The sequence below is a fragment of the Lissotriton helveticus genome, chromosome 12, assembly GCF_964261635.1.
Source record: "Lissotriton helveticus chromosome 12, aLisHel1.1, whole genome shotgun sequence".
Taxonomy (NCBI): Eukaryota; Metazoa; Chordata; class Amphibia; order Caudata; family Salamandridae; genus Lissotriton; species Lissotriton helveticus.
In genome coordinates this window covers 676006564-676021127 of record NC_136073.1, presented here as the reverse complement: position 1 = coordinate 676021127, position 14564 = coordinate 676006564, and the positions used below count along the sequence as shown (strand labels likewise).

General features: G+C 47.4%; 1 protein-coding gene across 1 annotated transcript in view; it reads left to right on the top strand.

Moving 5' to 3' along the window:
- The window catches only part of TSNAXIP1 (translin associated factor X interacting protein 1), a 476958-nt gene that overhangs the window by 353443 nt on the left and 108951 nt on the right, over positions 1-14564 (top strand). The window contains exon 13 of the mRNA XM_078669989.1: positions 10996-11105. Coding sequence (XP_078526115.1) covers positions 10996-11105 — 110 coding nt within the window. The remainder of the gene's footprint in view (positions 1-10995; positions 11106-14564) is intronic.

Below are 14564 nucleotides of genomic sequence, written 5' to 3'. Positions count from 1 at the left end.
CCAGGCCTGTCGGGCTTCGTCTAACAATAGCGAGGTGTATGACTGTTGGAGGTGCAGGAGCCGGTCCACAGCCACTCCATCCTCCCCCGTGAGACATCTGGTCTCCTGGTTCCGCACCCGGTCGGCCGCCTCCTCCACCTCCCGCCTGCGGGCCCTACGATTCGCAGCGCACCACGCAATGTCCACGCCCCGAAGGACTGGCTTGAGGGCCTCCCACAGGGTCATGGCATCTATACTCGGGTCCTCATTCTCTGACCAGTAGTGCGAGATAGCCTCCCTCATGTGCGATTTATAGTCGCGGCGCTGCAAGTGCCACACAGAGAGGCGCCAGCGAAACGGTTGTCGCCGCACACCGAGGCTCAACGTCAGGGCGACCGGGGAGTGATCCGACAGGCCCCTCGGAAGTATGGAGGTGGAGTCAATTCTGCCCAACCAGGGTTGCGGGACGAATAGGTAGTCCAAGCGCGAAAAGGATTTGTGGACCGCAGAGACAAATGTATATTCACGATCACATGCATGCTGGTGGCGCCAAGCGTCAATCCATCCCATCCCCTGCGCCATCCTACTCAGCCTCGTAGAGGCATCTGACAATTGACCACCCCCAGGCCTACAGCGGTCCAGTCTCCCATCCATCACATCATTCCAATCACCACCCACTACTGTCAACACATGCGGAAGAGTCGTCCATACCTCGAACAGTCGTTCAATCAGGGCATCTTGGAGTGGGGGTGGAGCATACACACTCCCGAAAACCACCGGCTCACTCCCCAGACTCCCCTTAACAAAGACATACCGACCATGCACGTCCAGCCATTGTGTTTCATGTGTGTAGGAGACCCTACGGTGTATGAGAATTGCAACTCCTCTGGACCCTCGTGTAAACCCGGCATGGAACACCTGATCATACCCGTATCTGCGTAGGCTCAGAACCTTGGTGCCCAAGAGGTGAGTCTCCTGAAGGAGCAACACATCCGCTCTTTCAGTCTTCCCCAGACGTAGGACTGCACTCCGTTTAATTTTGTCGAGCATCCCTCGCACATTCCAGCTCAAAATTCGCATGGAGGCCAGCGGGGGGCTCGCCCCCAGTACATCAGCCGCCATCAATCATCCAGATTCCGAAATCGTCAGGCCACTGAGGCCACACACACATGCTCAGTCGTCTCCAGGTTCCCATGTACACCGTGCTAAGGCCCTTCCCAACTTCCCTCCCCACCATCCCCGGAACCCCCAAACTCCCGTCCCTCCCCCTGCAAACTTCCCCCAGAACCCAACCACCCCAACAACCTCCCCTCCAACCCCCCACCCCATACCTCAGCAACATTGAAGTACCTGTCGCGATGCAGGCAATCTCAGCCCTCCAACGGGAGGCCCAAGACCCACTGCACCAATGGATCCCACCCAACTACCCACAAAGTACCCAACTACTTCCCACTCAACACCTGGGAACGAACTCCGGGGGTAGGCCCGCCCTTGGAGAGGCGTCACCCGACCCACTGTCCACCCATGAGTACGAAATTGTGTAGTCCATCAATGAGTGGCATGTCCGAGAGCAGCGCCTGGCCTATACTATACTGCCAAGCACTTCAATAGTCCTGTAGATCCATCGCCGGAGTCAGTGTGAAGAGAAGGGCGTCAGGATTTCGATGGGGAAGAGTCCGTCTCCTCCGGAGCCTCGGCCGACTCGTCGCGGGGAGGAGGGCGTTTCTGGGAGCGCGCCCTCCAGTTGCTTCTGCTGCGTGACCTTCTGGGTGGTTTCGGAGGTCTCCCGGTGGTCGACGAGTCCGAGTTCCGCCTGGGAGGGGTATGCACCTTGACACGCACAGTCTCGTCCGTCCATTCAAATACTTCCTCCGGAGAGTTGAAGAACTGGGTGCGGGACTGGAAGACCACTCGGAGGCGGGCCGGGAAGAGTAGAGCGTAGGGAATTTTGAGCTCCCGCAAACGTGCTTTTGCCGCGGTGAACGACTGCCTCTGCTGTTGGACCAGCTTTGTGTAGTCCGGGAACACAAGGATTTTGTGGTTCTCAAACATGAGAGGGTCCAGGGCGCGGGCCTGTCGCAGGATAACATCCCTGTCGTGATAGTTGAGCAACTTGGCAATCACCGAGCGGGGGCGAGCTCCAAGAGGTGGTTTTGGAAGGAGTGCTCGGTGCGCCCGCTCTACCACAAAGCAGCGCGATAGGGTGTCTGGGGGGAGCCATCCCTCAAGCCATTGGGTCAGGAAGGCCACCATATTTCCTTTCTCACAGTCCTCCGGGAAGCCAACGAAGCGCAGGTTGTTCCTTCTGGCCCTCCCTTCCGCATCTTCCACCCGCAGCGCAAGTCCCTTCTGAATCCCCTCCATGGCGGCAACTTTCTTCTTGAGGACGGCCACATCATCCTCGACCTCCGTGATCCTGGATTCCGTTTCGGTGATGCGGGCCACCGCATTGCGTAGGTCCTGTCGGAGCAAGGTCACGTCGGCACCGACCGCCCCGATCTTCGCATCCAACATGTCCCTCGACTGCGTGATCGCCGCCATCAGCGCCGCGTTGTCGGGTCCCGCACCCTGGGGACCCCCAGATGCTCCGGCCGTCCCACTGGGTCCTGCAAACTTGTCCATTGGGCCCTGCTTCGAAGCATTGCTGCTGTTGCTCCCTCTCGTCATGGCGCGGATAGAGTGATGGTTCCGACCACGAGGGACCAGCAGTCCAATGTGCTCCGCACGTCGTGCACGGCCTCTGATTATGGACGTCTCCCTGACCGCCGTGAGCCCGTGGAGACGGAGCGCACCCCCGTGAAGCTCCCGCAAGGTGCTATACGTGCGGTGGCAGGGGATGGTGTCACGCGGTATCGAGACCGTTCACTACGCTGCGGGCCCGCAGCTATCAGCTCAACATCCGTGCCCCACCTCCCAGCTGTAGTAGCAAAACAATTTGGGGGGCCTCTTGTATGCCCAGGATCGTGCCAGTAGACTGCGGGGGTCTGTCCAAGGCACCTTCCCCCCACCGTGGCCCGAGGCGGCCACCGAGCAGGAGTGTAGCAGTATTCCAGCCCCAGGAAGAGCCCGGCAGGGTCGCAGTCCGAATATGGAGGGGGGAGGGGGGGGGGGGGGACGAGTAGGGGGTCGGCGGGGCCGCTACCCCCCTAGTGTGCCAGTGTCTCAGAGCCCCGCGGCTCGATCCCGCCGCCGAGTGGGGCCAGGCACAGTCTCAGGGCGTCCCCTCCCCCACTAGGCCTTACACCCAGTCACCTCTCCTTACCCCACCTCCGCTGGAGAACGGGCGTCGATTTCGTCCTCCCCAGCCGGTGCAGCCGCCACCGCAGCAAGTGTCCAGGCGTCAGCGGGGCTCGATCAGTCCCGGTCGCCTCTCCGCCACTGGACTTCCACTGAGGCGGCACCTTCCGGCCGGCGCGCCCCGGCTGCCATACACTTCCGGGCGGATCAGCCCAAAATCAAGGTCCCGGCCGTGCTGTAGAGGCAGGCCCCTTCGCCGTCAGAAGTCTCGGCGGCTGTATCTCCCCAGCCGCAGACCGCCGGGACACCGGAGTCACTGCCGAGGCGTCGCCGTCGGATCCGCCGCTTGCCACCAGGTTTTTGGGCGCAGTGCGGTCGGGGCGACGTAGGATGCAGGTAGGATATGTGGCTGGCGGGACGGAGCTCGGTTAGGCTGCGTCCGCCATGTTCGCCGTCTTGGCCACGCCCCCCGCCTTAAATCCTTTCTAATGGAACATGAGGTGATGCAATACTGTGAGAGCCCAACACATAACAGAGGTGAAGCGGGACCTCATCATTTCCAAAGGAAAAACCATCTCAATTGATTCTATTATCCCTTCGGATTGATCTGACCATTATTGCAACTTCTTCCTAATTAACAAAGAAGTGGCCCGAAGAGGGTCCAGCCCAATAAAACAATGCAATGGAAGAGGAACCTTAGGAATATTAACTCTAAGGCTCTAGCAATGCGCTGTAGAAAGGCCTTGACTCCCCAATCGGACATGTCTGATGTTCATGTCCTCACAGATTTGTATAATTCCACCATCTTTGGCAGCCTGGACAAAATAGCCCATCCACAACAGAAAAATACCTCCTCCAACATCTCAAAACCCTGGTGAAACGACAACCTAAACTTGGAACGTCGCATCCGAAGGATAGCAAAAAGATCCTGGAGATCGGTACCCTCGACTGAACATCTAATTCACCTAAGATCTGTCAGGAACACCTACAACAGAAAAATCAAGAATGCCAAGGCTGACTTCTTCAGATCCCAACTCAATCAAGCCAGAAACCGCCCCAAGAAACTGTTTGAAATTGTTAAACAACAATCTGGCAAGACACCAAACAGCTCGGACCTTGGCGACGGCCTTCCATCATGCAACGACCTGGCTGCCTTCTTCACTGAAAAAACAAAAAGCATCAGTCTTGATTTTGAAGCAAAGAGGCTGCTTCTCCCAACCCGCGGGAGGGCTGGGCATCCAGCTCACCATAAGCGCCTCATTCCCTTCAGAGTTAGCACCAAGAACAACACCTCCTGAAACTACTTATCTCCCCTCAGCAAAAGAGATATTTATAACACTCTACTGGTGATCACCCCTTCTAACCATTTCATGGACCCGCTACCACAGCCCACTTTCAAAGATATCAAGGAGACCATCATCCCAATATAGTGAAGGATTGTCGATGCCTCGCTGTTACAAGGCATGATCCCCGATTGCCTAAAAGTAGCATAAGTCTCCCCATCCTATAAAAAAACCTGACGCAGACAGCTCTGACCTCAATAACTTCAGGCCAATCTTCACCATCCCCTTCCTGGCTAAACTGCTTGAAAGATGCAACTTTGTGCATACATGGAGCATTTCCAACTCCTGGACCAATATCTTTTAGAATTGCGGAGAGGTCACAGCACGGAATCTGCTCTCACTCACATTACGAATGACATTCTAAAAATGCTAGACCAAAAAAAATCATGCCTCCTGATTCTCCTTGACCTATCTCCGGCTTTTGACACGGTTAACCACGACAATCGCTTATCCATCCCAGAACACAGGATGGGCTTTTCAGGACAGGTATTACAATGGTTTACTTCCTTCCTCCACTGTAGATCACAAAAACTCAAGGTGAATCAATCCCTTTCCCAACCCTCATCCCTTTCTGTGGGGGTTCCAGAGGGGTCTGCATTATTACTCTTCAATTTATTCCTGGAACCGTTGGCAAATACTCTGAATTCTGCGAACATTCTCTTCCATATGTATGCGGACAACACTCCACTTTATCTGATAATCACCACCCCTGAAGTCTTCATCTCACTCAACTCTACCCTTATGAATACTCAGAACTGGTTAACTAATAATTACCTCATGCTCAACACCCCCAAAATAGAATTCCTTCTCATTGCTCCAGCTAATCACACCCCCTAGATCTACCACTGGCTGAAACAACTTACAGCCTTCAACTGCACTCCCAACATTATCGATTCTGCAAAATCCCTCGGAATCACACTAGATAAGCACTTGAACATGCAGATTCATATCAGCAATGTAAGCAAGGGTGCTAAACACCAGATTAACATATGAAGGAATCTCAAACCATTCCTTCCACAGGAAGATTTCAAGATGGCTCTGGTATTGCCCAGGCTAGACTATGGTAGCTCCATTCTATGTGGACTTCCCAAATATAACTTGGCCCCACTAAGAGCCTCCATTAATGCCACAGCCAGACTGATCACAGCTACAAAAAGAAACAACCACATCTCCCCAGCCCTCAAATCCCTAAACTGGCTGCCATATGAAACAAGAATACAGCTATAGATAGAATGCTTGACACAAAAATCCATCCATCTCAAGACTCCTATTTATCTGGCTCAAAAATTAGAACTATCTGGAGGTTGCAGACATTCACGGAGTGCAAGCTCATTGCTCCTAAAACCACAGTTCATCACAAAACGAGAACAAGTCACAGAGCCTTCTCAGGCGCTGCAGCAAAGATTTGAAACTCTCTTCCACCGGAAGTCCGACAAATTTCTTCCACTGCTTCCTTCAAAAAGGAAGTTAAAAAAATCCTAATGACTAAGTTCTTGCCTTAACCGGCCCGGGCCCCATTGCTTATTGACTGCCTATTGATTGACTACCAGATTATTGTGCACCTTTGATTCGCAGCACTCGCCTGCTTTGCCCACTTATGTATTGAATGTTCTTCTCCATCTACCGTATCCATCCTACCCTAATTATGATGTACTCCTATCTTGCTCATTTTATGTATACTCTAGTTATGCTTGTCCTTCTCACCTCCTTACCCCATCTATCCAAACTGTAAAGCGCTCTGATACCCGCTTGGGTCCTTTTCGCGCTATATAAAACTTTCAAATAAATGAAAATAAATATAAAAAAGACTTTCCCAGCAGACCAAATCGAAAGCCTTTTCGTCATCTAATAACATAATATGTGCCGGAATTTTGTTTTAGCTAAAATAATCCAAGGCTTCGACTAGAAAACTGGTATTAAAAGATAGTTGTCACTCTAATAAAACCATACAGGTCTGCATGTATAATTGACCCTAAGCATTTATTGATTCTATTTGCCAGTAACTTAGCTATAATTTTATAATCAGTATTTAAGATGCTTATGGGCTTATAGGAATTCACATCCGTCTTGTCTTTACCCTTTATTGATTAACTACTACTGCCTTCCGGAAGGAGCTTGTGATCTCTCCTCCAAGTAAGATATGATTAGCTAGTACTAGTAGTTCGGGATTTAGTGCCGAGCTAAACCTCTAAAAACAAATTCCACAGGTAGCCCATCCTCTCCAAACGCTTTACTGTTGGCCAGGGATTACACTGTATCTTCGATTTCTTTTAACGTAACCCTAGCGACCATAGTCTGGCTTTGACTTGCCTGTAGCATAGGTATAGAAAATTTTCCAAGGAGATCCCTTAGTTTAAACCTGTTGACCTCTTGGCTAACTGAGTAGATCGCTTCATAGTGTTTTAAAAACTCCTTCTGTATTTTTTCTTCATTTGTGATCCGGAGTTTAGTAGTTTTCTCTACCAGAGCAGTAATTCTGTTCTGTGCCTGTCTATCTTTTATTTGCCAGGCTAAAAATGTTCCTGAGAACTCACTCTCCTCATATACCTGTTGAAGATATGCAGAGTTACCCACATGTTATTTGGCATAGTAATGATCTTGCATGGCCTTTAGTGCTAACACTTATTTAAATGTATTCGCATTAGTTTTCTCCCTTATACATTGCTCATTAGCGTATCTAATTTCTGACTCTAAATGTGCTCTTTGTACGTTACTAGCTGTTGTATCTTTGGAGGTTATATACCCTCTAATTGTAGATTTAAAGGCCTCCCACGCGTTTTCTACCTTTGCTGTACCCTTTAGATAAAAAAACCTTTCTATTTCACTTTGGGTTTCCCTGCACCACTCTTCATCCTCAAGATAAACTCTATTGAATGACCATTTTCAAGGTTGCTTGCCTACCCCGACTCCTGAACTTTCCAATTTTACTAAAGCATGATCAGAAAAGCTATTTTGAATATATGTATAATCCATTAGGCTTAAATTTTGTCTAGCAGCTGTTCCATATTTGGCAGAATAACATGAATATTCTTTCCCATCTGAATTTTTTTTGCCATTCATTGACCAAATCTAATTTTTACATGCATTCCACTAACACTTTTTTCATGCGTGGTTTGTTCTGTTTCCGTATGCCAGAAGATGAATCCAATACCGGATCCTGAGCTAGATTAATGACCCCCCCCCCGCCCACCCCCCCCCCCCCCACACCACTATCACCGATCCATGAATTAGACCAATGCATGATAAAGGTCTAATAGAAGGGTTATCTTCGATTGGCGCGTACATTGTGGCTATGGTTAACCTGTTATTAATTAAACCACTCACCAAGCCCCACCTCCCCTCTTTGTCAATTTGAGAATATGTAATCTGAAAAGGTTGGAATCTATTTTGAAAAATTGCTATCCCTCTATGAGCAGCAGTTGCGGATGAGAAGTACCTGTTGCCCCCCCACAGTCCGAACATACTACATGCAAGTTTTTCCCCACCGCATAGTGTGTTTCTTGAATCAGTATTATATCGGGGGCGTGACCTTTTAACCATTCTTCTACGGCCGAGCTTTCATCTTTTTATTTAAATCATTGATATTCAAGGACAAGATACGTACAGAGTCCTTAAACATCTGCTTGTTCGAAGTCATCAACTAAAAAAAGTAATAATCAAAGTGCAATGTGCCTGTATATGATTCACGGTTTTTAGATACCTGCTGGCACTTATTATACAGTACATAGATTAGCTGTTAAAGCGTTGATGCAAATATTAATGAAAATGTTGGTGCATATCAAGATATAATTAACAATTTTTAGGTTCCTACTAGCACTTATTATACAGTACATAGATTAGCTATTAAAATAACTGTGCATATATTGAAAAAAGTGTCGGTGCATAGCAGGATACCACAAAAAAAGTGCAAATAACAAGAAAAGTGTCAGTGCATATCACATAAGATGCAAAACACAGGACTTTTTCTTTCAAACAAAACCAGCTATTCTTGCCTTATATTGGCTCACATCTTTAGCAGAAATACTCTTGTATTAGGATTTAGAAGAGCTACTCCAATTCTTTCCAATGCAATTTCACCGTGCCCTATCCAAAGTACATAATAAAGTTTACACAATGTTGGGTCGAGTCAACATCCAGCTTAAAGGAAATGCTGACCAGCAAAGAAAACGCCTTTGACAAGAGTCCAGAAGCTAGAAATGGTATTCTAATGTATGGCCGTTTTTTAGGGTTCCAAAAAAAGTTTAGCGTAAGTTCCTATCAGTCATGATGACGGCAACTTTGACATTCTATTTTAAATTCTACTTGCTATTTCATTGTAATTTATCTTACTTGTAATCCTACTGGTATTTTATTATTTTCTTCACTTTATTTTAATGTTTACAAAATGTATAAGAAATAAATCTGACGGAGGTATCTTTTTGTGTATACGTCACAAGCCTGCACTCTTGTTTTTGTCTTTTAATTGGCAGTTCTTCATGACTCCACTCATCCGTTTGCCATATTATTTTGATTTTACTCTATGCCTGTGGGACAGTTTGTTGTATTTTGAGTTATTTAACATCCTTTCAGGGCAGTTATTCCCAATATCTTTTGCAAGGCTTTGTTTTTTATAACATAATGGCTTTTCCATTAGCTACATTTGTTGTACATTTCTCATACTCTCTATGACAAGTTTGTAGTTCTCAAAAACATGGAATCAGCACCCATCAATTGTATATATATATATATTTAGAGTTCATTAGTTGTCCTTGTCTAATAACTTTGCATAGGGACGCAAAGACAACTACTTCTGGCCACCGTGCCTATCATTGTTAACACTGTCATGATTATCGTCGTAACAAGATGATTGTAAAGACACTATACTTATTTGTGTCTTAGGACTTTTCTCGGTTATTAGAATACGAACATATAACGTGTTCATAATTTTAAGCCGTGAAGAAGTCTTTTTTGAGATGAAACGCGTTGGCTAAATGAATTTTGAATAGTGGATTTTAACAACTTTATTTGTTCATCAATAAAGGAATTCTTGAGATCATAAGAAAATTTGGACCTGGCATATTCTTCAGATCATCCTGGACAACTAATGTTTAATGAACTCTAAATATATATACAATTGATGGGTGCTGATTCCATGTTTTTGTGATTGTTTTTGGGGATTTCCCCAATAGGAAGTGGAGAGGGGTGCACCTCCTGGTTTCCTTGCGCGATCACTACTTTGCCGAATTACTTTAAGTGACAGGTGCGGCATTATTGCCTCAACCCTCTTGGTGTTTTTTGATCTCTATGAAGTTTGTAGTTCTATTGTACTGTCTGGGCTGGTCGCTCACCCTGCACCGGCTTCTTTCCTTTTGACGGTTGGTCCTGAAGATGGAGTTATCTCAGGAAACCAGAGGAACATCCAGAGAAGTGGGTTGCTTTGCGATCCCCAGGAAGGATGTAGGAGAGAGCTGCGAGATGAGTGCCACGTTTAAGCACCGCTTACCATGGCAAAGATAAAGGATGCATTCCAGTTTCATGTGTGTGTGGACCTTTCAGCTTCACCCGCCTTGTGGCACCATTGATCCAATGAGGCTCCTTTCCTTTCCTAACCTGGGCACAAATCACTCCCAGGAAAGGCATCATACGGCTGGTGGTGTGGGGACAGTCAGAGACTAAAAAGAAAAATTGAATTAGGAGGGAAAAGCAAAACACGATACATATACGGAATCAGAATGTACGTGTGGGGGCTTCGGCTGCAGCCCCTTGTCCCCATAGCATAGGGCCCTATCTGTGTTCATACTCAACATTAAGGCGTTCTCTAACTTAAAGGCACTTGAATTGGAGGCTATATTCTTCAGAACTTGGTTGACACTGAGACCTTCTGAATTGTCATCAAGCTACTCTCTCCTGGATCAGAGAAGTCAAGAACTCTGAATGGTATAAACATGTATGCTGCATTTTGCTTTGACGACTTTTCCATAATTGAGAAAAGTAATATCACTGACTCGGAATCAGCCATCAGATGCAAATTAAAAACATCATGCGGTAGTGGTTTGTGCTCCTTGAACAAGCGCCTTGCTAAATTAGGTCACAAAACAATCAATCCTAAACCTATCCTTGTTACTTCCTATCCCCTAAATCTGGTCACCCATAATTGGTGGTAAGTCTAATCAGGAACTAGTCCTGCCAGTCCAGGAAGACAGCATGCCCGCTAGAAATGTGTGCAGCTATGTATCTAAGAATAACTGAGCCAATTTACACATTGAGCTGCCAGGAGGGTGGTGATGCAGGTCCAAGCATTCAGCATATAACATACATAGATACATAGCTGCACACATTTCTAGCGGATACCTGATGAGGCCTTGTTAACTTAACTCACCTGTTGTGTTTTTAGTACCCTCACTGTGGTAAGTACCTTGTGTACTTTAAGACAATATTAACTCTTCTTGTCTCATAGGTGGATGAGGATGTCTACCATGGACTAGTCTCGATCCCTAACATGCTTCTGAAGCTGTTGACAGATGCTGACCCTGAACAGCTGGGGACGGTGACCAGACAGCAATTTAGGTAAAAGTCAACAACACGTTTCTTTTTCTGTTTTTCAACCCTTTTACCAAATGTAAAAGCTACATAGTACTTTAATGATGTGAAATTGAAGGGCAATTGTCTACAAGCAACAGCATTTAAATGATTAAAGATCACTAAGTAAGTGTGGCGCGGTGGCGAAGCAGATCAGGACAAGGGGTATTTGGTTAAGGATTGTAAGTTTATTCAAGGCTTAACACAAGGAATTCTGGGAACTGTCGTTTTCAGATTCCTTCTTCAGTTGAGACGTCGAAAGTACTCTGGGTCCTGGAGTGTTCTTGTACTGCTCCAAAGTCTTGCCGGTGGCTCGGAAAAAAGAAAACAAAACGGGTCGTAAAAAAAAGGTTTTGGGACCTTAGGGAGTGATGCGGGAAGCCAGGGGGTGAAAAGTGAGGGAGGACTTGGTGCACCGCAACCTTCACCCGTGCCCTGTGAGTAGTATACTTAAGTTACACTTAAGCTCCGTTACGGGCTATTGCTTTGCTCCCCCTCCACCCCCTCCTCTGTTCTCCCCAGTTACGCGGCCCCAGTGAAGCCCAAAACGACCCCGTACCTTGCTTAGCCACGTCCCTCCTGGGCCGTGGCAGGCGTCTTCGCGGTACCAGGTAGGGTCTGGCTGCCCGTTTCTTCTTCCTTCGTCTGCTCCCGTGCTGTCGCGTCTCTCCGGTCCTGCTGGCTTGGCGGGGTCTTCCGGTCTGGTTTCACCGTTGTTCTGGGCTGGCACAAGAAAGATCCTTACTCGCGTCTCCTCCTCCCAGGTTGTTTGCACGATGGGTCCTGACTAACGGCTTCCTTCTTCCGTGTCTCCGCCTTTGAGTCCCTCCTGGTCATGTGACTCCGTCACGTGATGCGGTAGTCCTGGGGCCTTAAAGGAACAGTACTCGGGGACGCTCTGTGAATACATAAGGGAAGACGGAGAAAGGTAAGGGGGAAACTGTTCCGTCTGGGGTACCGAGGCTTGCGCGTCGTCACAGTAAGTTTGTTTGAAGTTTAGCTACAGACACCTTTCTGGGAAGACCGGAATCAAGAAAACTCAGATCATATAGTATACAGAGATGAGCTTTGGGTTGGCCAGCTTTCTTCAGCTTGTTTGGACAAGCCGCAGTTGGGCACCCACTTGCTGGGTTGTCCTTCACAATTTGGGACCATCTCATGGTACTTCGCAAATATATATCCTTTTAGAATTTATATTTTTTGGAATTGCTGATGGGTACAGAAATTACTTTATGTATATTAAAGAGGGACACTGTTCCAAGAGTAAGGTGTGAGTTATCACTCACTCACCAAGGAGAGAGAGAAAGAGTGGGAAGGAGAGATATAAGAAGAAGGAAGGGACAGAGAGAGAGGCATATGCTCATTTACGGGGAACACAAAATAATCTCTAAGACTGTGGGACAAGCTCTTGCAACAAGTCGTGGAATAACAAGCATTGGCAAAGTCTATCGGTCTCGTTTCCAAATTAACGTAAATTTCACCCTACAATTAGAAACCTGTGCATCTATGGTTGTGTTGCATCAAACAAGCTACAGAGAATGGGCACTGCTTATGCAGGCAAGCGAGCTTGAGTCAAGGTCTGTGAGTATTTTATGGAGAGTGGGTGTGTATGGATGTGCTTTTAATGTGTGATGGAGTGTCTGATGTTGTGTAGTGAAATGTATATGTATGAGGGGAGTTTGAGGATTGGATAACCAGTGAATAAAGGTTTGAGATCGAAAGTTTAACAATGAAAATCTTATCTGAAGTTCAATGTTGATACACAGGCTAGTTCTAATACTTCCATATCTAGGACCTGCTGTAAATTGTGGAAATTAAATAATTCACTTTGGGAGAGCATTAACTGGAAGTGAGGACCGAGTCCTAAAGAAAAAAAACAAGCAAAAAGGGAAATCCGAAAGCTTTGCTGCTTTGGCTCACTGAATTGTCTAGAAACAGACAGCACTCCAGAATAGCCAAGGAGGTTAAGCCACCTGATGCAGAGAACTATATGCATTCAGCAAGTCTCAGGGCACGATACTGGCAAGATACATCTGGAGGCCAATAAGTTAGCTAGAGGTCTGTGCACAATCCCTCATCATAGGTCTGAACTGTAGGAAGCTGGCTCTGTATATACTATACCAAAGCGAGGTATAGTGTGCACAGAATCCAGTGGATCCCCAGATGTATAGCAGAGGCTAAAGTAGATAATAGCAACAGCTCTATTTGTGGTAGTGTGGTCGAGCAGTTAGGCTTATTAATGGGCGGTGTTAAGAATTTATTGTACACACTCAGGCAAGAAATGTTATCACACACTCAAAGACTGAATCCAGACCAATTGGTAAGTATAAAAAAAGTATACTTTGTATTTTATTTAAGAACCTAGGGTTACTTAATGCAGGCACGTTGTAATACTTTCAAAGCTTTTCAGGTAGAAAGGTTTGTAGAGTTTCAAGCAATACTTTTCAGTCAGAAAGAAGATACTTTTTATTCAGGATATACAGTTAGTGTGATACAGAGAGAATGCAATGCAATCCTGTGGGGAAAAAGACAGTTGCTGGACTTACAACTAAGTACCCGGCTTATAGTTCCAGTCTTTGAATGGTCTCGGCTCAACACTGCGGGCAGTGGGGGACTGGGACACCCAGAGGTGTGGGTTTCAGACTCTACGCTGTGGCAGTCAATACCGACAATTAGATTTACCCTCACAGTCCGTGGAGAGTAATATAGTAGGTTGGTTTCCAACAGTCCGCCAAAACGGTTTCCATCGTGGAAGTTGCCAGCTGGCTGCTGTAGTTCGGTTGGAGGGGCTCCGCCGCCGTCGGACCGTCACGGGGAGGTCGTGGTCAGGCAGTAGGCCGACAGGAGGGTACTAGCTCTCAAGCAACAGCTGGGGTTGTGGGCAGAGACGATACCAGCTGGGATGCTTTTCTTCTGGCAGGGCAGAGTCACGTCAACACAAGTATTGGTTCTCTACCACTGCGGTCGGGGAATTTTTTTTTAGCAGTGAGTGACGTCAACACCAGTGTCGATCCTCACTATGGTGGTTCTGGTACCAGCGGATGCTGGGGAGCCTCTAGTATGGGGGAAGATTCTTGGTGCTTTTGGTGAAGGTTGCAGGGCCTCATGTGGTTTCCTGGAGGTCAGGCAATGTTTCTGGAAGGACAGCAGGTCCAGTGGTCAGGCCAGATGCAGGTGGCGTGGTTCCTGTCGAGTTTTGACTGCCGCCGTTGAGTTCCTGGTCCAGCAGTGGTCCTGGTCCGTCTTTTTTGTTGGTTCGTCGAATTTGACTAGGTAAGGTTCAGGGGTGCCCTTAAATACTATTTTTAGGGGCATTACAGGGGTGTGCAATTCAGGACCTACACCCCCTAGGATGCCATCCTCCAGTGGGAAGGGAGCATAATCTTCTTCCTAATTGGCTGAGTCCCATCATCTTCAAGATGGAGGGGACTGAGATGTGTGCTTCAC